This window comes from Helicoverpa zea, chromosome 11, assembly GCF_022581195.2.
Source record: "Helicoverpa zea isolate HzStark_Cry1AcR chromosome 11, ilHelZeax1.1, whole genome shotgun sequence".
Classification (NCBI taxonomy): Eukaryota; Metazoa; Arthropoda; class Insecta; order Lepidoptera; family Noctuidae; genus Helicoverpa; species Helicoverpa zea.
In genome coordinates this window covers 6,580,666-6,604,888 of record NC_061462.1, presented here as the reverse complement: position 1 = coordinate 6,604,888, position 24,223 = coordinate 6,580,666, and the positions used below count along the sequence as shown (strand labels likewise).

The window sequence follows — 24,223 nt, the reverse complement described above, 5'->3', positions numbered from 1 at the left end:
TGCATCACGACTTGGGGCCTTTTTATTTTTTGCCGTTCGGCGCTTTACTCAGTGAGTCGGATTCCGTCGGGGCGGGTCGTCACTACAGTCTAATATAGCACTATATAGAATTGTGTACTATACATTTAGTGTAGAGTAGGGCGGCCCGATTATTAACCCGACTAACGTACTTAATTAAAACATCCACAATGTTGCACCTAAAGAACATCGCCAAGTCGGTGGTTCCACCGCTAAAGAATAGCCTCCAGAATGAGGCAGCTAATACTATGCTCAAACTTACGCCTGCTGGTGTAAACGTATGCTGCCGTACATACGCAAGCCATGAAATTCCAGACAGGCTTAAAGAGATTCCGACCTCCGCTAACCCAAGATTCTTCGACATGGTGGAGTACTTCTTCCACAGAGCATGCCAAGTGATCGAAGACAAACTGGTAGAAGACATGAAGTCAAGAGTTCCCATTGAAGAGAAGAAAAAGAAGGTAGCCGGCATCCTGAAGTTGATGCAGCCATGTGATCACATCATTGAAATCCAATTTCCATTAAGGCGCGATTCTGGCGATTACGAAATGATTCGAGGCTACAGAGCGCAACATTCCTCACACAGGACTCCAACCAAAGGAGGTAGGTGCCATATGTATTCGATTTTCGTTTAACTTTGCTTACATCATCCATGTAATACTTATTGTTAATAGGAAGTTTTATTTATAGCCCAGGAGACACGTGATGTTACTGTATGTAATGTTATATTAGCTCAAAAATGTGAACGTAAAATTTTACCTTTCATATGCTTAAAATAATACCACAACAATCTGCAAATTAGTGAGGTAATAGGTGCCTACTGATTTTAGACGTAGCCATTTTGCTGCGTCGGTAGATTTTAGTCTAGAAGCTGCCAAAACAAAGTATTTTTTGGACAAAAAATATAACCTGATTCGTCTGTCACATGTTGATCTAACCTAGCTGAATAATGCCATTCACCTTGATTGCGATTTGATTTAACCCGTCGAGCCTCTTTTAACCTAAAAATAAGTCGTTCCTTCCTATTATTACTTTCGAGCGAACGATGAATGAGCACCAATGCACAGGGAAAATATAAGTATTGTAATAAAGTCAAATTGTGCCGCGAATTATTATTAAACCTAGCAGCTGCAGAGTTACGAATTTGCACCAATACTATCTTTTGTTACCCACTGTTGAGATCAATAGGTATTAGGTACTGACAACATAGTATCAATGTCGATTCATTTGTTGTTCAATTTGAATCTGCAGCCGCACTAACAATAATAAATTCCACTGAGCATTCGACTAAAGTTGCGATCATTGAATATGTATTATTATGCAAAATATTTTGCGTTACATAATTCATGGTCAACCTACCCTACGGATATTTTTGCGAAAAGAACACTTGTCACGTTGTTGCAAAAACTTAACACAATGTTAATTGAATTAAATAACTGCGAAGAAAAAATTTAAGGCTGAGAAAATGTGGCAATAAAATGAAACATAACAATAATCATATTTGGGATAAAATTGGTTAGCGTTCACATCGAAATGCATTATTTGGAATGACAAATGCGACTGCCCACTTGTAAAGGATGTACCTACAGGAAAAAAATACTAACAATATGTCCTCTCGTGCGATCGACATCTCGTAATTTTATTCCGTTGATGATGACAAATAAAATAATGCCATCTGGACTGATAGAGACATTATTAGAACAATGAGGAATTGTTGAAGGTATAATGAACGCAATTTCACATTACGTAATAACTGCATTACATACAGGAGTACGCAATATGCAACAACAAAAAGTGCACTCTGTATAGGTTCCCGAAAAAAAACAGCTGTTGTGCATGTGAACTACATAATGGCCTATAACCGGCGTTCAAGGGTCCACCTTTGTTTGCAACAGGAACTAAACAGTTAGGCGTCTACCAGATGTTAACTTCGTAACAAGAACTCTGCCAGCAATATTGTAGATTCAGCCCGTAGTGATCGGAATGCGGTTAATTGATCCCGTTTGCACTACGAGAAGCTTACTATCCTCTACCTGTTTTTTTGAATATAAAGAGATACCCCAGTGCAATGGTATAATACTCCTGTTGAATTAAGATAACACGTAACGAGATTTTCTCCTCTAAGATCTTTTTCACTGCATAGTATATTATCTGTAACATTTGTTTCAGCAATTAACGAAGATAAATGTTTTGTCAGGTCATTGGACTCTATTCTAGATCCTTCCTTCCTCACCTGACACTGTTTCTTTAGTTGTTTTTTTTTTCATCTACTATTTTTTGTTGTGCATAAGCATGACGCATTCTAAAAGATAATAATACCTGTCTTATATAACTAGTTCCTTCTGATCTTATAAAATACATATTTGTAAGTTCAATAGTCAGGTTATCTAAATTGAAAAGGTTTTGATCGGCTACACCTATATGTTCCTTTCAATTGTATTAATTAAAATTATAAACGTAACTCGCAATTAAAGTTAACGAAGCAACAGAAAATTCACATTATTAAAGTACGTTAAACCACCATTACAATCGTGTTATATAATGTCGTCGTTGATAAATCTTTAAAAATAATTGATTGTTTAAAAAATGCAGTGGTTTCAGTGAAGGCAAGTTTTTTCCTACTGAATTTTCTAGGCAATTCACCCTGAAAAAGAAATTCCTGTTCATGTTATCCATATATTTGATTGGAGGATTTGTACCTTTATGTAAGAAAACGGTATCCTAAATGTGTGACCATTTCTTCATAATATTCTTTTGACTTAATTTATGACATCTCCTGTTGAGCACCTCAGCAACTGCGTAATAAGAAACTCCATACTGTGACAGTCTATATTATTGAAATTCAGGCATCCAAAGATGAGATTAGCGGAACCGGTCCTATACAAACACAATCCAGTTTAAATTGCCAGAAAATGGAATGCTATTTCAGTATAACCATTGAAAAGTTTAATCATATGGAACTCGCACTAACTATAACGTGAAGGTGATAAGGCAAATTGGTACCACATTGAGAAGTATTAGAATTTCTGAGGAGCTTATAGCGTTCATGAAACACACCTCCAAAGTGACGGTTGGCAACAACATTATCGTGCCCAAACCACCAAAATCAATTATGAATGTGATACATAAATCACGTGTTACGTGACTCGTGTCACCAGCGAAAGTGTAGGTAGTGCGATTAGACACTTGACAAAACAAGATAAAATTTTCAGAGGTTCTTAACAGGTTGGCAACGGGAGGCGTGGTCGTGACGCATTTTACGTCATTTAATATTGCGCAATCTCTAAAATTAAATAAGACTTGTTTTCATTTCATAGCCGACACCTACCCGTACACCCCTATACATATTTCATGCGATTGTCGTCTATATTACGAGAATTAGAAAAGCACATACGACATGACAATAGCTTTATTGAATAGTCACGTTTTGCTAAGTATTTACTCATTCTAGTTACACTTTGCCATGCCCCCTTTTTGACATTTAGTACGTAACTTGTTTACCAGAGATATAATAAATATTTGGACGTCTGAATACAGATTTATTTAGAAAATCTTGACTTTGTCTGCAGAATCTACTCCATTTATCACCTACTTCGCGTTTTGGACATATTTGTCACTTTGATATTGATATAGAGGATTTAGTGGGTAGGTACGATGGAGAGAGTAAGAAGCTGCCTTTAGAATAACCTCGATCAAGATCGACTTGGGTGAAGATATGACCACTGACGCGATTGACTAGGTATTCTGCGTTGAATGCACACAAAATAATATTAATGCCGGTTCAATTGATATATTATTGTATACCAACAAACAACTTTCAATCAATCAGTGCAGCTCAATGAAACTGAAGTCATTAATGTACCTGTAGATACTAGATGTATTTAGTGCCAGTGAGTGACACCTATTTAGCACGCGACTATTGAACTGAAAAAATGTGGTCAGCAACGTCAGCTTTGACGCATTTCCAAAATATTTTCTTGATGCAAATAGAAAACTTTATCCAAAAATACCTGAATGTAATTTTCCTGTCTAAGCTGTAGATAAGATACAATTTATCGTCCTAAAGATTATCGCTCTTGATTAACGATACTTAAGTGCCGTTAACGAACTACTAATTTGTATTTTCAATAGTCATGGTGCTCCTATTTTTCTACACAATTACATTAATTCATCTATAAAGTAGAATCTTTTTGTTACGTACCAAACTTATAACCTAAACAAGGTTTGGAAATAATTAATTTCGTACGGTCGATATCATCTCCGCTAGACGATAGACTGCTTCACGGCTGTGAAAAATAGCTGAAATGTGTCTCGAACAAGGCCCATTTTATTTCAGTCACTTATCGTTAGGAGCTATTTATAACAAAATGGAAAAATATCCCATGCAAAACAACTTCAACATTTTTCACTCAAGTAGTAACAGATTTTTTGATATATATGATTGATGTTGATATATCTTAACACATTTTAAGCTCACCTACTTATTACATTATTGTCTATGTACCACCTAGAATGTTTATTTTTAAATATTTATTTTAGGATGCGATAATAATAGCTTGTACCTAGCTAGCTACAGTTATATAACTAGTATGAAACTGAGCATTCGTAATAGTGAGACGAAGTCACAGGTGCTCGGGTTTTATTTTATTTTCGCTTACATTTGTGAATTTATTCTCACATGTCAAAATTTTCTTTTAAAACATTAAGCAGCAGCAACTGCCACCGTTTTAGTCACATTCTACAGGGAAATCCCTCATGGAAGTGATTTATTTTAGAATAAAATTCTGTTTACATCTAGTAAAGCAAAACGTGCAGACGGAACGTGACTGCTGTTTTCGTGTTTCAGTTTGAGATTAGTTTAAGTACCTATACCTACCCACCTAAATCAAGTGACGAAACCAAGAAATTGATAGCTAATCTTATCGTATTTTTCCTCAATTAGAATTAAGATACTTTAGGTAGTTACCGTATAAATCAGGTGATGAGGTGACCCCCAAAGAAAAACAAAATATTTCATCATGCCTAATTTATAAATGTCGAGATTGTTCTTATCGTGAGAGCTGCGGATAACCCCTATTGGTAAAACAATAAACATTCATAAAAATTGATTTCAGTGCAAGATTAAAGACTTGATATCTCAGACTTTGATATGGCGACGATAAACAGACTGACCGAGCTGAGTTAACTAAACATTAATGTCGAATCATCCTTTCAATACAATCTTCTGTGATCGCAGAAATAGATTAGACGAACCAGATAAGCTCGATATAGAATACTATCTGTTTGGGCCTACTTACCTATCTAATATCACTTCAAGTCGAAAACGTGTTTTTACGAGACTTCATAAAGCTAAAACCATACAATTCCCTCATGTAAAATATAGGTAATGACATAGGTAGGTACATGAAATTAGGGTATCTATTACGTTTAATCGCAATATGACATTCGAGTTCAAAAAGATATGGTTAAAACGGCGACTTCCTCGAATTAATTAAGTGTGGCTATCTTTATAATGAACCATTAACAACAATTAACTCGGTGTTGTTAACAAACACGTTTATGGTAATATATTATGTTCATGTAAGCCTGTGTATGTTATGTACTGTAACTGATAATTCTGAAACTGAAGCTTCATATGTTATTTAATTTTGTGCAACGTAAAATCTACAGTTTTCGCTCAGTTAAATCTAATCAAATTGTTCAGTTACTTCAGGAATGTAGCTATAAAACTACGTTAAAGCTCTTAGGACTAAATCAGTGAACACAGACCAAATATAAATTCACATTCGTAGTAGTTATAGCGAGCAAATCAACTCTAATAGACCGACAGCAAGAACTAACTCATATAATTATGTATTAGCTACGTAGGTAGATAAACAGTTGGCTATTTTAAGAACTTACCTTATCTTTTTCGTTATTAATTTTCCATAATTCTTCCACAGGTATCAGATTCTCAACCGATGTGTCCAGAGACGAGGTCAAGGCTCTTTCCGCCTTGATGACATTCAAGTGTGCGTGCGTTGATGTGCCATTCGGTGGTGCTAAGGCCGGTATCAAGATCAACCCCAAGGAATACTCTGAGCATGAGCTGGAAAAGATTACCCGTCGTTTCACCTTGGAGCTCGCCAAGAAGGGCTTTATTGGTAAGCAAATCTTTCTTATTCCTTTAAGCGCTTGCTTGCAGGATTGTTCGAATGAGTTACCGCGACCCTTGTACATAAAAGGCCTATGAAGGAAGACGATGGATTTTTAGTCAGTAAAAGTCTGACACTCCCCCAGCGCTGCTAGCTACCCCACAGCAGGAGGGGTCATTTAATGATTTTTGCCGTCGTAAAAAAAGCGCTTGCGTATGATTCCAATATTTCTTCGTCTTCTTTGAGAAATGAAGATAATTCTTATAAGTAACAAGTTCGCACTGTTCGCGTTAGATAACTGCAATACTTTACACAGACAGTGAGAAGTTAAATTACTTAATTGATAACGTGTGACTGACAGTGTCATGATAAAAGTGTTAGTGAGTGTTCCAGCGATACAATTTAGGTGAAGGTGCTTACCTAAATACTTTGTCGCTAATTTGCTGTAGAAATTCACGAAAATAAGATCAATGTTTGAAACAGTGAAATTGAATACCTAAAGTGCCTACTTTCATATTTTCTCATACCAATCATAACACAGATTAGGAATCATGTTTACTAATAATAGACTGGGAAACAAAACAAACATGTTTTTCTCATCGATATGTTTATTCTGCATTTAGTTACATAGTTAAATATTTACAAGTGATGAGCGACGTGATGTAAATTGTTACTTCTCGGTTTAACCTTGTTTGGTTCAGTTCATTGACAGGCAACTGACCATTTACCTAGGTCGATAACCGCCGGAAGAAATTACTGAGTCGCGTGACCGTCGTCCAGTGACAATGCGCTGCAAAATAGGATAAAACTGATATTATATTAGACACCTATATTCCTCGAAGAGTAGGGTAAATGATGACATTATTTGTACGGCGCAATCTCATCTTATTTACTAGGGTCGAGATTCTAGTACGTCATAGATATCTTAAGTGTCTCGACGTAAGAGAGCCTTGAATGGACAGCGAAATACTCAAGTTAGGAACCGTGCTAAGCACTTTACATGCTCTTCAATATCGAGCTTGAAATCGGTATTAGGTAAATTAATACTATTGAATCTATTGCAATATTAAATGTAGTCTTCACAGGCATAGTCTGTTGCAAAATGCATAACTTATAGTTTAGTGTTAATTCGCCGATTCTTTTAACCATTACTTATCAAACACTGTTATCAGATATATTGAATTGAAAGGCCAATAAGTGTTTCTTCGTTCAGAATTTCATAGCAACCGATAAAATTTACGATAACAACTGTGTACCTATAATAAAAATCCAATCTAATTACTTACTGATAATGTATTCGAGAAATACCAAGGCTACCCATTGACCGAAATGTCTGGAAAGTAAAAGTCCTCAGTTTGTAACAGTTTTCTTCATGACCAGTTTTCTTAATATGCTATTATGATGAGGTAGGTAGTTAGGATAGTAACCACTTTTTCCAGCATAAATGAATTCTTTTACAGTTTCTGTAGTATTGTTTTAAGTACCATGTAAATATATTTCTTTATATTATTTCTTTAAAGTATATCCCATAGGTAGGTAAACATAAATTAAAGAAAATATTTGTGGTTAGAACCACAATTCATTTCAAGGAAAATAGTGAATTGGGTATAATAGCCTAGTCACGTTTAAACACATTCATTGTGGCAAGAAACCATACTTTTTGTAACACCTACTTATATTCAAAGCATTTCAACTATTTATTAAGCGAGTAATGAAACCGTTATTTTCCTTTACTTGCTGTTTAAGGGATCCATTTCATCTCTATAAATCTTCTATGAAAGCTAGTAGGCCTTGGTTTGTTTGTAACCCTGCTAGTGTCTCCATATATTAACATTTTATGGTTACCTGTACTCCAATGAACCGTTTTTCAATTAATCTGACTTTCCTTGAAGAACAGGATAATATATTCCTAAATCTTATAATGCCTGCCTCTTTAAATACCTTCATAACTCCTTTAAATGTCCATTTTGAAGTATTTCACTAATACCTTTTCTTTCTTCGTTCAGGGCCCGGCGTGGATGTGCCAGCCCCTGACATGGGTACTGGTGAACGCGAGATGTCGTGGATCGCCGACACGTACGCCAAGACCATTGGTTACCAGGACATCAACGCTCACGCTTGCGTCACTGGAAAGCCTATCAACCAGGTAAGATATGCTCAGAAACCATAAAAGCCAGAAATTAATCGAAATTAAGTAGTCTTAGTGAGGCTTGAAACACTTAATTACACGAGTGGTATTAATCTGAAGTACGTCAAGCCTGTGGTTTCGATTAGCGATTATTACGTTAAACCATTGTATGATCGTATTGTATGCTGAGAATATACATGCATGAAATATGCTGCAACGAATATTTTGCAGTCTCTCATCAATGCTATCCGTCGATGGTCTTCACGGAATTTTAGCCTAGTACCTATTTTTTTAAAGAACACTATTCTAGAACAAAATTTTCATGTTTGACAGGGAGGTATCCACGGAAGAGTGTCCGCTACCGGCAGAGGTGTATTTCACGGCCTGGAGAACTTCATCAATGAGGCCAACTACATGAGCATGATCGGTAAGATATAAAGTACACGCTGTTTGATAGACTATACTGTACTATACTGTTTGATAGTTTGTTGTTTGTGTGATAGACTGTATTTCTAACCTAGCTTTAAGTACTTACAACCTAGCATAAAACGACCGCGTGACGACACTTGAACTTTTAGAACACGCTGGTCACATGATTATGACATTCAAAATGGAGGTTAATCTATAGCTATTATGATGCATTGAAGCAAGATTCTGGAATAAATATTGTAGAAACGTGTTTGCAAAACGACTGTTACATTTGAATGTAAAATAATGAGACCAGCTAGATTATCAGAATCATAAATTGAATATCTAAGATTAGTTTTTTAGCTCTTAAAAATATTCAGACTGTTAATTGTGAACTGTAGTCAACTTTATTTGATATCGCAACGCGAAAATAGTGACGTTGATGACGTTCACAAGCCATGCCCTCGAAGCAAAGATAATTATTTCAATTCAAACACAATGGCATTCCTCGCTTTCTGATAAGTTTTAATTTGTATTGTAACTACACACAAATACACTCCGTCATACTGTGTTTTTATCTCAAATTACAAATAATAATTTTGCTGATTTATGTTCACGGCCATGTCTACTTTAGTTCTTATATTGGCAATTTTTCTATTGTTTTCTAATCATAAATATCAGTACCAGTACCTACTTATAATATTTTTACTACTCATTAATGAAACTGGTAGCGTAAAACCATAGAGTTTATATGATATAAATGACTGTGTAAGTTCATTACCAAAGTCATGATCCAAACGCGTGTTTCTTTCCACATAGTAACAAAGATGCGGCCTAAGGCCTCTTCACACGGTCGACAGTCGTCAGCTTTTTTGCCCCATCCGTTCTAAGAACAAATTAATCGCCCACGATGCTTAGGCTGAACTGACCTTGCTCCAACGTTGTTCTCTGAAGTTAGGAACCAAGGTTACATAATTAAGGGGCGTATGCAGACTAATATTGATGGCCCTGTTTGCCTAAGGAAATTGTGTCGGTCATTATGCGGCTTTCATTCATAAATATTTTTGAAACTGAGCAAAATATCTCGTTTATCATTTATTTTTCAATGTCACATGTTTTCTTAAAACTGGCCAGATATCCTGTCAGATATGCATATCACTATCAATATCAGTCTGTAATATATCATATTTATTTTTGTAAATTGATTGATTGTTACATAAATTATGAATCACAGTTATCACAAAGATTATGAATTCGTAGAATTATAGGTAGGTAATAATACATTTTTACCTAAGTAGTTGTATGGGCTTAATATCTTGTAAGAGCATGGTCATAAGTAGGTACCTACAGGTCAGTAATTTGATAGACAATGAACTTATGTGGGTAGGTTTTGAACACATTTAATTTAACACACTTAAAATGTTTTTTCTTCTATATGGTATCTCCTCTCTGCCACAATTCTTGCCCACATCCAAAAGGCCTTCTATAGCCATTATATGTTGTGTTCTCCAGGCACGACCCCCGGCTGGGGCGGCAAGACGTTCATCGTGCAAGGTTTCGGTAACGTGGGTCTGCACACTTGCCGTTACCTCGTCCGCGCTGGAGCCACCTGCATCGGTATCATCGAGCACGACGGCTCCATCTACAACCCTGACGGTATTGACCCTAAGGTGAGAACTGATAAATTATCTATACTTACTAAGGTTGAGGTGAACCATATGATAATATATTGGGAACTTCTGGTGTGAATAAAAAAATATTAGATAACTCATTCTCGAAAGATATATGTATACCTATAGGTATACCTAGGCACTTCGTATGTCTTAAACAAAGCGCCATTACTATCACGATAAATACTTAAAATTAGACTCTTAACATATTAATGACAGTCATAAAAACCTTTGTGTACACTATGTGTTCATAATTTAAACTCATATTTTCAAATAGACTTCACAATTAAGCATCGTATTAATATCTAGACACATTAACTACTCATCTTAGTATAAAAACCGTCTAGAATTAAATTAATTCCGACACCCATCACTAGCCTCTCAATTGAGCGAGAAACAGCATGCAGTCACGTGATTATCCGTTACGTATTAGTTGATAATTTGAATTCTCACAGACATAAAACAGCGATTAATGTAATGTAATAGTCACAGTTATGTAATGACATTTGTCTGACGCTGAACAAAACGATTAACACCTGTGCCTATTATCACATGTGACACATTATTAAATGCCGACTTGCACCAATCAAAGGCCCAAGATCAACGACAACATAAACGTAAGTTTTCTTAAAACAATGGTCTACTCTGATTTTTAACTCTCAATTTTAAAAATTCTCTCAAAGTACACAGTTGTGTTAAGAAAAACGTACGTTCATGCTGTCGGCGACGCTTATTTGTCCTAAAGGTCTATTATATTACTGGTCCAGTCGGGGTCCTCTTTTGTCGCACGAAACCATAGACAAATTGGGTTTGAAGTGGGTTGAGGATAAAAGCGTCCCATTATAGTAATTAGGCAGCCGCCTACCTGAATTCTTATGATTAACTTCCGAGCGCTGACAGACTCTTCATGTTTTGCTGAACAATATCAAAATTAACTGTGCGATTTGTTGAGGTTTTCAGAGCTAATAATAATTATTAAAATGCTATCACATTTCGGACCTATCATCTTTTTCGCAAACCTATTAATTATATTAATCATCCACCAACAATACATGTTCGCCTATAGGAAAAATCACAGAGCGTTACAAAAATTACTGTAATTATCAGCAAGGTCACAGGTGTTTCAGCCAGTATCTGCCTTGCTGACCGCCGAACTTTTCGTCTCTATAAAACTATCAAAACAACGTGAAACAAATCAATATCGGATGTTTTTCATCCGTTTGTTAAATAACTGATAAATAGTTACATATCTTCGCGTCATAGGATTAAGCATAGATACCTACTTAGGTACCTATATTTGTTTATCAATTTCATACTTTCATAATAGTAACTGGTCAGTGCATGACAATAAAGAATTAGGTAGGTAACCTACCTTCTTATACAAAATGACCTTTAGCCGTTTTGATATGATAAATCAAATCGATCAACCTTGATCTTGGTCTTATCACTGCTATTAAGTTTTTAATGGGCCATTAGTGACTACAATTTAAATATAATAACAAAGTAAAAGTAACTTCCTTTGATCGTTTTTATTCTCTTCAAATTTTTGAATGGTTTCTAAAAGTAAGTAACAAGTATCAGTGAACAAATGTTTATGTTCATATGAGCGTAAACACCTGTTTGTACCTACCTATATTTTAATGCGATCGCTAATCACCTGGTCATGATTTTCACGATAGTAGTAGTGTAGTGTTTAGGTACCTACATACATATTTAACAAAAAGTTTAGACAAATGACTGAAAATAGCAATATTTAATTACCTACACCATTTGTTACATTAGTCATAAGCAGTCTTCTATAAGTAATTTCAACTGTAAATTCGTTTGTTCTAGGCCCTCGAAGACTACAGAATCGAGAACGGCACCATTGTAGGCTTCCCCGGAGCCAAGGCGTACGAAGGCGAGAACATGTTGTACGAGAAGTGCGACATCCTCGTGCCCGCTGCCATCGAGCAGGTCATCCACAAGGAGAACGCACACAAGATCAATGCTAAGGTAACTTACTATACAACCTTTATTGTCTAACTGTCCCACTGTGAGCCCTATAATTTAGTATTTTATTGTCTTTGGGCTGCCTACTTCCACTGCACTCTTGAACTGAGCCAACTCCAGATTTGTTATAGTCTATTACTAAACCTTGCGTTACATTTTGTAAGTAGGTATTACACATATCAGATTTATTTATCAAAAATGTTTGTTCTGTAATGGAAACTTGATTTGGTCCATCAGCAAGGAAATCATTGTTTTCATTTCGATGTTTTATAAAAAGTAAGATCAGACCATTTTTAATCATATAAACTTATCGCTTAAATTACATAACGTGTGAAAATACTCTTACACGTATGTTTTATTGTATGCACTTGTTTTTCTTCCGAATTGACATAATCTCTGTGCTTGATAAGATAATGGTAAAACAAATAATTATGCTAGTGAAATATTGTTAACTTAACAACAGAAAAGCTTAAGTAAGATTAAGTTGTAACTAAGCATAATATTTTAAAAAGTGTAAGTACAAATAAATCAGATAGATTGGACTCTAAATCAATCTAAGTTGTATGTTCTTAACTTTCTGACTAGAGACATTCATCAAAAGTCTACTAAGAGCATATGAAGAAGTCAGATATTTAAGTAGCTAATTGGTTGAAACTACTTCTACCTTCACCACCATATTTTATGACTCCATTCAGATAGAAACCAAGGAAATTATAATACTTTCTTCCTTCTAGATCATTGCTGAAGCTGCCAACGGCCCAACCACGCCCGCAGCTGACAAGATCCTGATCGACCGCAACATTCTGGTCATTCCTGACTTGTACATCAACGCTGGTGGTGTCACCGTGTCCTTCTTCGAGTGGCTCAAGAACCTCAACCACGTCTCTTACGGACGTCTCACCTTCAAATATGAGCGCGAGTCCAACTACCACCTATTGGGTAAGCTAGCTTTTCCAGTGCCGGATTATACAAGTTCTTTCTAAGTATATCTTGGACACAATGGCTGATTAAAAGTTTAAGGAAAAGTTTCCAGCACTGGCACGATACAAAGGCTGATGATATATAATAAAACATGTGTGGGGCCCGTAGAAAATATTTAGGACAACTTTTTCAAAAAAATGGAAATCAGAAAGTGTGGGGCACGTTTGGTCCTAAAGGCTGTGGGTCCATTTTAAGCTTAGGGCCGGTAGCTTGCGATATGGTTAATCGCTCTTTGCGCCATTCTCACATCGCTACTACTCACTGACCGCGACAAGACACAATAACTAAACAACTGATGTGTATCATATTTGTTTTATGACACAAGGAAGTTATTAAGAGCAAATGGGTATATGGATCTACAGTATACCTATTTGCATAGTAAATGACCGCAAACACCGCGAGGATTGTTATCTGTTTGCTTAATGAAAATACTCTTAGAAGGCCAGGTTTTGTTATTCTCTAAATACCAGGCACTGTGTCCATGTGATGAGTTAAAACTTTTTGAAACCCAAAGTAATCCTTATTTATGATCCAATATTTTAGGCTCGATTGATTTTTAACAAGAAAATTAACTAATAATTACGTTTTTACAGAATCCGTACAAGAGTCACTAGAAAGGCGTTTCGGCCGCGTCGGAGGCCGCATTCCAGTCACACCCTCAGAGTCCTTCCAGAAGAGGATTTCTGGTGCCTCCGAGAAAGACATTGTTCACTCTGGTCTCGACTACACCATGGAGAGGTCGGCTAGGGTAAGCATAAACAATATTTTTTTACAGCAAAGACTTTTTGTAAATATGTAGTCATCGGCAGTTATGCCAAGAAAGTGCACTATATTTAAATTTACCTAATATTTATCATAATTTATTTATGTCAACAGGCCATCATGAAGACTGCGGTGAAATTCAACTTGGGCTTAGATCTGAGAACAGCGGCGTACGCCAACTCCATCGAAAAGATCTTCACCACATACGCCGACGCCGGTCTTGCATTCTAAACACTCACTAGATAAATTGAAGTATTGTCTGCATTTTATAGACTCCAGTTTAGTCCCTATGCACATAAGTGTAACTTTTAAGACATTATTATCACAGTATTTTTGTTTGTTGGAATCATGGCTTTTTTACTTTAATGTTAAGCGAATCGTTAAACTTTTTAAAGTGAAAATTTAATTTTCCAATTGTATCGTCTTGAATTTTGAATAAATTGTTTTACTGTTATTCCTAAATAAATTGTATTTTTATTCCAATCTTTATTTGATCTTTGTGGTCTCGACCTTTGGTTTGCTATCTGATCACTTTTTTTACAACGAATCCATTTCAAAACATGCCAATTGGTTATATGTATTATGAAATCCTAGAAAAAAACAACCCTTACCAATATACACCATAAGTCAAAGGATCGATATTAACCTTCATCCCTCAGGACTTACTCCGAACACCTCAAACAAACACTGGCGGATCTATCGTAATGGGTTCTCTGGGCACGGCCACAACCTTTATTTATAAGTAACTTTACACTCATTTCTAATTTGTATGTACTCCCTTATGCACTCTACCTATCAACTTCCTTATGTACAACCCCTATGTATTTACTTAGTAGAACCACAGATTACTATAATAGTTACTACGGTAGAACTCCCATATACACCCTTATACGTAGACGCTTCTACTTAGACATAGTCTCAGTTCTTCCTTATATACTCCGTTTTGTACTACTACCCCTATGTATTTTCCCTGTTTACTCTGTTAAGATACTACCCTTATAAACTCACTTTTATACTTCCTTATGTATTAGTGTGCTTCCTCATGTATTCACTTACGTAATTTTTTAAGTACTCTCCTTATATGCTCCCTTATGTACAGCTATCGTAACAGCCTAGTTTAAAAGAGGACAAGAAAAAGAAAGAAACCATTCATATGAGTTGTGGTTTGGTCACAGCGAAGTTTTTGAAACGCATAGTGGATGAAATACAGTTCAAATTAGCTGACTTGTGATCTGACGCAAAAGTTCAGACTGGTGATAATAATGTTTCTTAAGTAAGAACGTATACAATATTATCTTCTTGTTTAGTTTTCTAAATGATTTTTTGCTATAAATCAAACTATGCTCCTAAGTCCGCCATAGACAATAAGTAGACTTTTCTTTTTTTTGAACGCTATGGTAACTAACGCTATTTCTGGAACGCAGCCAATTACGTGGTGAAATGTCAGTTGTCAATCGATGCGGGTTGTAAATTTTTCTAAACCAAACGATAGTGATTATTTTTGTACTTAGGCTGTTTGGGAAATTAATCTTAGTAAAATGCTTTTCTCACCAATATTTTTTACGATATTTATGACGTTACTAAACGGCATATTCTCCAAAAGCGTTGAACTTACCTTCGAGTTACCTGACAGCGCAGTAGAATGTTTTTACCAAGAAATAGAAAAGAATACGTCTGCGGCGTTAGAATATCAAGTAAGTACATTATGTAGAGTGTTATCTGGCAAAAATAGAACAGCATAGTTAAGCTATTGTATAGTGGAACTACATATTCCTAACCTTACACTTGTTTTAAGATTTTCCTGTTGATTCAAGGGCATTCACGTTTTGGTGTAAATTTTCAGGTAATTACCGGAGGACAGTATGACGTTGACGTTAAGATAGAAGGTCCCAACAAACAAATTATTTACCAACAGCAAAAAATGCAATATGATTCACATCAGTTCACCGCTCAAGTCGCAGGTATTTTTATAAACAACATTATAACTTTTGTACAGTCATGCAGCTTTGATTTTCACTCATATCAGTGTTAAGCAAGTCTTAACTCAGTTTTGTGTAGGGTTGAATGCTGAGCAAAGGCTCTTTCATGTGGATGTGAGGCATATTTTCCTTTTTCCCTTCTGTCTCAGATGTCTTTTCATTAATAATTAGATTTATTTGTCTATTTACTTACTTTTGTGTTAGCTGTATATAATTAATTTTATTATCTTTCTTTCATATCAGTGATACATAACTTAGCTCTCATTATAATTGCTACAATAGTTACAAGATAATTGCTAAATGTATTTTCTTAACAAGTTATTTAATCACTATAAGATAAGAAACTAATGTACATTGCAAAATTTTTGTTTCAGGCATATACAAAGTCTGCTTCAGCAATGAATTCAGTACATTTTCTCACAAACTTGTGTATATGGAATTGAATGTGGGCCCCGAGACTCCATTGCCTGGTATTGGTGACCATGCAACTGTTCTTACACAGGTTAATAATTCACTTATGCTTACATCATCTATTATTGATAGTTTCTATTTCTACATTCTTATGAGAATACCTACTGAGTCACTAACCATTTAAAAGCAATTAATGTAAATCCACACAGACCTAGTTATAATTAGAAGTATAATTAAAACTTGTTCTAGATATTCTACCGTAATGTAATATCATAGCATATTGTAACAGTACATTTTGTTAATTTCAGCTGGAAACTTCTGCAGAAGAAATTCATTCAGCGCTCAACAGAATCATTGACCACCAAACTCACCACAGGTTAAGAGAAGCTCAGGGTCGCAAGAGAGCAGAGGACCTCAACGAAAGAGTATTCTGGTGGTCTATGGGCGAATCTCTAGCAATTGTTTGTGTAGCATTTGCACAAGTTATGGTTCTTAAGAACTTCTTCAGTGACCGACCTACATTATACAATAGAATGTAATACTTAGTTCAATATATAGTTTATTTATTAAAACATCTTTGGGATTTATTTTATTACAGTTTTATTTTGTAAAAATGTACATTTTATGATCTAATATAAAATTAATTTTCAACTTAAAACTCGAAGATAGTACTTTTGTTTTATATTACACTTTAAATCTATATATTTGACATGGTTACAAAATAAATGGAATAATTTTAAAATGCTCTATTTAAATCAAACAATTATAAATCTTTTGTCAAAATAGATTTCTTCAGTAGCAAGCTTATTCCACTGACAATTTTATACTCTGTTCCCATTAGATTACATTCAAAATCAAAAGAGTACTAACAGAGCAAATACTCCATTCACCAAGGCACATGGATAAGCTATCAGTGGCCTTTGTTCAGAATCACCTGACATAGTTACGAATAGTCTGCTAGCAGATAGAGCTGACCAAATTACTGCAATAGCAGATAAGCTTAGTCCTACAGATCCTTCAAGGGATATAAATATACCCAGCCCAGCTAATACAACCATGGGTAACATACAATAGCCAAGAACACTGGCTACACTTAACAGAGTAAATACTCCTTCAGTGCGACTCATCAAAGATAGTAAGCAGTACATCAATATTACTGACATAACAGATAGTCCATAAACATATCCAAAATGAGCTTTGTTTCCAGCAAGAAACAGGCAAACTGCAAGAGCTAAACAAAACGCTATTGGTCCAGCAATGTCTGTATCTCTCAATAGAAAGTTAGCATCATCAGCTTTTGATTGACCATGGAATGGGTTCATTACAGCTAAAGTTTTTTCCAGTATCCTATCAGGGTAAATTTCAAGTTCATCTAGCAGTGGCGGTTCGTCGAACTCTGTAGGTTCACCGACGGGTTCCCCGGGTACTGGTGCTGGGGTAAATATGTTTGAGTTATAGTACTGATTGTTGTTAGCGGTCATAGTACCCTGACCCTGGTCGAACGAGTAGTTTTGTTGATCACTTGGAAAGGTCTGAAAGTCTGAAACAGAAACACTATAATGTAGACTCAGAATGAGCTATGCCTCATTAAATAACGATGAAAATGCAGCTTACCCAAGGTTTGCGCTGGATCGGCAAATGTGTTGGCAGAAGTGTTGAAAGAGTAATTTTGGCTATTTTGTGTCTGCCATGAAAAATCGTTGGGGTTATTGAAATTAGCCATATTTGATGTAATTTAGTTCCAGATTTAATAAGAATAAACAAATTTGCTTCAGTTTATTACGTTAATAGACAAATTCCATGTCACTACATGTTTGTCAAAATAGAAGCCGTCATTGTCAATGTCAATTTGATCATTTGCCAATGACAAAGTTTTGTTCACAGATTATGTTATATATCGGTTCACTATGGTTTATCGTTTATCAATAACAAAATAAAGATTAGAAATATACCTCACCCCTAAAAAGTTATTTAGTTGAACTGGCCGTGACGGAAGATATAGACATTTCTGAGATTGTTAGGTATGTAGAACGCCGTCCCGAGCTCGTAGGTAAGTAAAAGTCGCATCCGCCGGATCGATCGATTATAAGGCTAAGCAACGCTTGGCGCGGTTGGTCGGTGAATGGGTGAACATTTCGTCGAAACGAGTATTTCCGTTTTTCGGAAGACATGATAAACTGGTGGGTTCCGGCTATCATTTGAACATCTTTGGCAGATATCAAGGATAGACAGAAGCCAGAAAGTCTGACAACCAGTGTTACCAAGGGGTTCGGGTTGCACGGGTAACTGGTTTGAAGAGGTCAGATAGCCAGTCGCTTCATGTAAAACACTGCATGTCCTTAGCTGCATGCGGTTATACTGAAAGCTGACCCCAACATACATAGTTTAGAAAAGGCAAGCAGGTAGTACCTAAGGAGGTTGTAGTCTGCTAGCGTTTCCTAAAGCCATTGCAGCTATTGATGTTTTTCTCAACCTTTTGAAATGCTATTCCGGTTTACGTCGGCGGCTAATATTATGTTTAATGTTTTATTTCTTGTACCTAATACATATAGGATTACATTACCTACAAAAGGACCGCACTCTAGATTTATTGGTAGCCACGAAGCGAACCAACCCAACCCGTTACCTACTAATGGTAACCGCATTTATCTGCGGAATCATTTTGGTTGTCGGAATTTTATTGCAGTCGACCATTATTGTTCCATGAAGCGAAGCTACTAATAGCTTTCGTTGATAATAATCAGACCATAACAAAATTGAGTTTCCACAAAGTGCAGTTACTGTTTATGTTAACGTTTGGCTGAACTGAATTTGATGCGGTTTTCAGCATAGTATTTGTCAGACTGACGATAAGGTTTTAGGTAGTATAGGCATATGTTTATTGAAGTCGATTTAAATTATCATTTAAAAAAATATTATTCTTATAACATTCCAAATATTATTATATATTGTATACCTATATAAACCTTCAACCATAACTTTACCATCTTTCGTGTTCAACGTGGGGTTAATTTCCTCCTAAATCTTCATTTAAACCAAAGGAAGCTAACTATAGTAGAAACATAAGCTTAAAATGAAACATAATATGTATGAAATACTTGCTTTTTAAGAGAGTACTTAACTTCAGTGGTACATTTATCAAGACTAAGTCAGTAGTCTAATTTTACAAGATAAGTTTTGTCTTTTATTTTAACTCCTTTGAATTTTTTCTTTGTTCTTTTTATGCGAGCTTCAGAGTAAGTACCTATTTGGGTATAACAAGTTAGGATAAAAAGAAGGTCCCTGTACTAAATTAGGACTATCCAGGCAGTTTTTTCAGGGACACTGCTCCTGTTGTCCTATTTAAATTTTAATATCTTCATTCTAAAGTCAAGCGAGGAAAGAGCCTGTGCCTTGCTCCGCTTTGGTAAAATAATACAATTTGGGGATTTTTGAAAAAGATTTTCTTTAACATTTTGTTTTTTTTTCAGGTATCTAGATAGATATATATATTAAGCAGACAACTACAAAAGAAAGATATGATAGAATGACATGGATAGAGTCAAGTGGAGAAGAAAAACTAGGAAACCTGATCCCAATTTCATAAGCTATATATAGCAGAAAAAGAAGATTCATCTACCTGTAGGCAAGTGTTGATTGCAAAAGATCTCTGCGATAAGGTTCATGGCCGGTTTACGAGAACTGTTCTGTTCATTTTTAGGTTTACTTTTTATCCTAAAACAGGAGTGCTCAGCGGGCCTTATTACTATGTAGGTATTGCTTTTGGTACCAGAAATATTTGGAAAAAGGAATAATTTTACGATAGCATTTAATTTCAATTTAGCATCATCTTGAACCACAATTTCTCCTTTGAAGTAAAGGCACACCATCATGATATTACGAGTAAATAACACCACTGTCTACTTGTGTCCAATTAACTACGTAATAAACATTGTCAATACATGACGGAACAGTTTTGCTTAATTGCTAGTAAACAAAGACGAGAAGGCGACACATTCATCCTTCTAAGTGACGTAGAACAGTGAGTTTGCGGGAATTTATATCCGTCCATAATGGCTAAAAGGCGGTTATCGCTTTGCCCATAACCCAGAAGCACATAAACTGGGATAATCCTACAATTATGACTGTTTTTTATTTGGAAGTCGGGTGCTAGGTAAATTGTACCTACAGGGAATTTATTTAGGTAAAGTTTGGAGATGATAAAGAACATATGATATTTATAGGGATCGAATTTGTGCCAATTTCTTTGAATTGATCTCTTTTTTTCTTTTGTCTAAATCAACAATGTTCTGTTTAAAAATGAGTTAGTTAAACTTAGTCTTTCAACTTTATGAAGCTTTGACGAATCCGCCCTTTCCACGCTTCAAAAAACTTTTCAGCTCAGTGCTATAAGTATAACCCACATATTTTCAAAGCAGATATTTTCGCAACAACACACAAACAAGAAAGAAAATTGCGATTTTCATTTAGATAATGCTTTTCTAACGTAGGTATGTGTTTATTTGGATAAGTACAGAATCTTTATGAACGATAAATAGACGGCACAACAAAAGAACCGTTTTAACTTCAGTTATCAGCTATCCCAATCAATGTTTTGTTTTACAGATATTTTTTATAAATCCGTAAATAAACGAAATGAACCTTTCTTCAGTCTATTGAGGATCCAACCTATGTATGCCAGATACTTGGTTCTATCGTTCTGACAGAATTACCTACTATTCAGTATTTATTCTTAAAATAAACTTTCCCATATAAAATTGGTCACGGATTCTTTTGTAACTACTTACGATGAAATCACGAACCCTTTAGATTGAGTAAATACTCTTGATATTGGGTAAAGAGAATAGTGTTATTCAATAAGTAGAGAAAATGCTGAACAAAATACATTTGCTGTGCAAAGAGACATTTCTTATTATTGTAAAATAATACCTATATATTCTTTGTATATCTCAGATTAAAATTGATTTATTGTTAAGACTCATTTTACACATCATTATGACAAATGGTTTTAAATCTACGTTTTACAAAGCTCTAAGAAAGAGATCCTTAAAATTCATTCTTAGGTTTTTTATTTCTCGTAAGTGTTTTATGTTTACCGCCATAATTTTCTATATACCTACATATTTTAAAAAAATATTTGATTAATTATAATTTTAGTTTAAAATTCAGTGGCTGCAAATGAAGTGTCTTGCTTAATTAATTGTTTTCTTTGAGAAGGTATCAAGTTAAAAAAAATAAGGTTGCCTTGCTAAGTTCAAAACTTTTGTTCTTGCGATCCACTTTCGGCAAATTGCTATCAATTTCTATCATGAACCTTCCTGGGGTCGGTGATTGTGGCTCGAGGGTTGAAGACCATTACCACTAACCCGGATTATGACTGGATTTATAAACTTTAATGATTTCCATATGATATGTTGGGGTTAGGTACCCTATCACAATTTAAAGTGTTGTTTTAAATAAGCAAAACTACCTTGAGAAAGAGCTCTGTATTAGGTAACACATATTCATTTTGATCTGACTAAGTAAAAGATAGATAGAGGAAAGTAGATTTTGCCTGCCTAAAACTAAATAGAATGAACTATTTTTTGTCTATGAACTAAGCCAGCTATCTAGACGACTTAGCACCTCATTTCTTTGGCTACGTTAGATACCTGTGCATATTCCGTATATTTCATCATATACTTACGCAAATCCATAGTTTTTCGTTGTGATTGAGTAACATTCATCCATCTAGATATTTTCCACATAAAATAATCGCGTGCCTATTTTTTGTGAAGACATTTTCTTTTGAAATTATTAAATGATAAAGATACCGTTGGTGTTTTTCATGTAGGTACTTTAACGCCTACAGAATGTCTACTTTAACGGATCACTTAACCAATAATGGGGCTTGAAATTGAGTGAAGTATTCGTTTAATATTATGAATATTGGCTTGTGTTCAGTGAACGGCGACATTACCTTAAGTAAAATAAACATTGTTGAGGTAGTAAAGATAACACTGTACCTATCAGGTAAAAACGCTTAAAGAGAAGTCGAAGAATTTTATGACATAATGTTGAACCTGACATTTTTGTTATTTAATTACTTAATATTCCCGAATATACGATGGATTTATGACTCAGCATGAATGTCTCGGGGCTGGGGTATTCCTTATTTTGACCTATTTCTTACTTCTAGAATTTTTATTAGGTAACGATATTTTAGTATTTGATTAACTCATAAGATGAACGTCGGAGTAATAATAAAATTGAAGTAGATCAGTTCAATCCAATCTCTGGATTGAACTGATCTGATACGGGCGTTTGCGTGTTATGATACTACGGTAGAGACGAATATATTGTCGCAATTAGGTTTATTTTGTTCTTTCATGCGATAATTTTATCTACATCGAAAATTCACCATACTTATTTAGGTATACAATGCTCTCAATACATAGTAGGTATAGGTTATACATGAGCATAATTATTTCTGTCCTGATTGCCTGACCGCGCCGCTTGTCTCTTGGTTGCAACCGCCACTGCTGACCTCAGTTCCCATTTTCAATTTCAAGTCGAAAAAATCTTAAAATAATAGATAGTACTTGATAGATATTTTGATTAGTTACACCATTTTTTTTCATTTTTGATGTTAGAAATAATTAAACCAGATGACATTATGGGCGGTCACATTGCACTACTTACTGGAACTCAGAAGTAGCGTTCCTGAAAAGGAATGGAAATAAATTATTACATACAAAAACAATGTCCTAATACGGTAATCTACAAACACGTACAGCATAATCGTCTAAGTAAATTACACCAACTCACTGACGAGCCTTTGGTTAGCATAGATAGCTGTGAATTATTCCATTTCGTGTTATTAGGCACTCCTGACAAGGACAGGCTCTCTAAATAACTGTTATCTATTACTAGACACAAACAACATTAGGCTCGGCACGTCATTAGTACCTAGTAATATTTCCATTAGTTGTAGGTAAATTACATAGAAACTGCGTCTGGAATTATATGTACTAACTAATGTGCATCATCTATGTTTTTTTTTATCGTTCAAGCAATCTTCAAAGTAACGACAAATTATATTAAAGTTTCTCAATCATTGTGACTTGTATACTTATGCGAGATGTGAGCATAAAATAATACAATTTATCTCTCGCTTAGAATCCTACTCAAGTTTATAATTTTCCTAGGAAAATAAACTTAGGGATCTTGTTATTTTCCGGTGACTTATAAAATTTTTAGCCTTAGCATAAATTTTATAAGTTACACAACCTAGGTTAATAAACTTAAAAACTTTTTGGTTTAAAAGGCGTTGTTCTTCTAGTTTATTTAGTAAACAAACTGAGCTCGGAGTCAGCTTACGCGACCACGCATAACTGGCTAGCCTAAATCCGAAGATACGTCACTTATAGTTCGCGTGGGAAAACGAGGAATTAATGGGTCAACAATTCATAAAAAGTAGTTGCTAGGTAGTTTTCCTTTACAGTATTTTCGGTTTAAAATATTAGGTTTTCGCATCATCGTTTATAGGGATGAGATACTTTCTTAGTTAAACAAAAACTCGTGGGTATTTTTTTTATTGCAATTATGTAATTTAAGCTACAGCTCAGTGTAAAAATTATAACTATTTCTCGACTCAACTACCTACTATCGATCTATAGGGCTTTAATAAATACCATAAAGTGGTTATAGTGCACTTGGAGAGGCCTATGTCCAGCAGTGGACTGCGATAGGCTGATGATG

The 24,223-nt window shown here is 35.2% G+C and overlaps 3 protein-coding genes across 3 annotated transcripts; 2 read left to right on the top strand and 1 right to left on the bottom strand.

Annotated features, from left to right (window-relative positions):
* The first annotated feature begins 27 nt into the window (after positions 1–27).
* LOC124634274 (glutamate dehydrogenase, mitochondrial) lies at positions 28–14,559 on the top strand. Its single transcript, XM_047169746.1, has 9 exons — positions 28–621; positions 5,961–6,161; positions 8,159–8,298; positions 8,614–8,707; positions 10,201–10,358; positions 12,192–12,353; positions 13,085–13,289; positions 13,925–14,079; positions 14,208–14,559. Exons 1-9 carry the CDS (start codon positions 189–191, stop codon positions 14,322–14,324), a joined length of 1,665 nt encoding a protein of 554 aa, XP_047025702.1. The 5' UTR covers positions 28–188; the 3' UTR covers positions 14,325–14,559.
* A 964-nt stretch (positions 14,560–15,523) lies between these two features.
* Positions 15,524–17,070, top strand: LOC124634506 (transmembrane emp24 domain-containing protein 3). Its single transcript, XM_047170107.1, has 4 exons — positions 15,524–15,787; positions 15,937–16,054; positions 16,447–16,574; positions 16,792–17,070. Exons 1-4 carry the CDS (start codon positions 15,632–15,634, stop codon positions 17,020–17,022), a joined length of 633 nt encoding a protein of 210 aa, XP_047026063.1. The 5' UTR covers positions 15,524–15,631; the 3' UTR covers positions 17,023–17,070.
* On the bottom strand, positions 17,067–18,323 carry LOC124634505 (protein YIPF5). Its single transcript, XM_047170106.1, has 2 exons — positions 18,098–18,323; positions 17,067–18,023 (listed from the first exon to the last, which is right to left on the bottom strand). Exons 1-2 carry the CDS (start codon positions 18,204–18,206, stop codon positions 17,338–17,340), a joined length of 795 nt encoding a protein of 264 aa, XP_047026062.1. The 5' UTR covers positions 18,207–18,323; the 3' UTR covers positions 17,067–17,337.
* Positions 18,324–24,223: the final 5,900 nt, after the last annotated feature.

What these genes read in the sequence shown, in the direction of transcription:
- LOC124634274 (XM_047169746.1), top strand. Translation starts at nt 189, where the DNA reads ATGTTGCACCTAAAGAACATCGCCAAGTCGGTGGTTCCACCGCTAAAG. An exon ending in CAGGACTCCAACCAAAGGAG is followed by an intron (nt 622 to 5,960) that starts GTAGGTGCCATA and finishes ATTCTTCCACAG; the next exon opens with GTATCAGATTCTCAACCGAT. An exon ending in CCATGGAGAGGTCGGCTAGG is followed by an intron (nt 14,080 to 14,207) that starts GTAAGCATAAAC and finishes TTATGTCAACAG; the next exon opens with GCCATCATGAAGACTGCGGT.
- LOC124634506 (XM_047170107.1), top strand. Translation starts at nt 15,632, where the DNA reads ATGCTTTTCTCACCAATATTTTTTACGATATTTATGACGTTACTAAAC. An exon ending in CTGCGGCGTTAGAATATCAA is followed by an intron (nt 15,788 to 15,936) that starts GTAAGTACATTA and finishes GTAAATTTTCAG; the next exon opens with GTAATTACCGGAGGACAGTA. An exon ending in ATGCAACTGTTCTTACACAG is followed by an intron (nt 16,575 to 16,791) that starts GTTAATAATTCA and finishes TGTTAATTTCAG; the next exon opens with CTGGAAACTTCTGCAGAAGA.
- LOC124634505 (XM_047170106.1), bottom strand. Translation starts at nt 18,206, where the DNA reads ATGGCTAATTTCAATAACCCCAACGATTTTTCATGGCAGACACAAAAT. An exon ending in CGATCCAGCGCAAACCTTGG is followed by an intron (nt 18,024 to 18,097) that starts GTAAGCTGCATT and finishes TTTCTGTTTCAG; the next exon opens with ACTTTCAGACCTTTCCAAGT.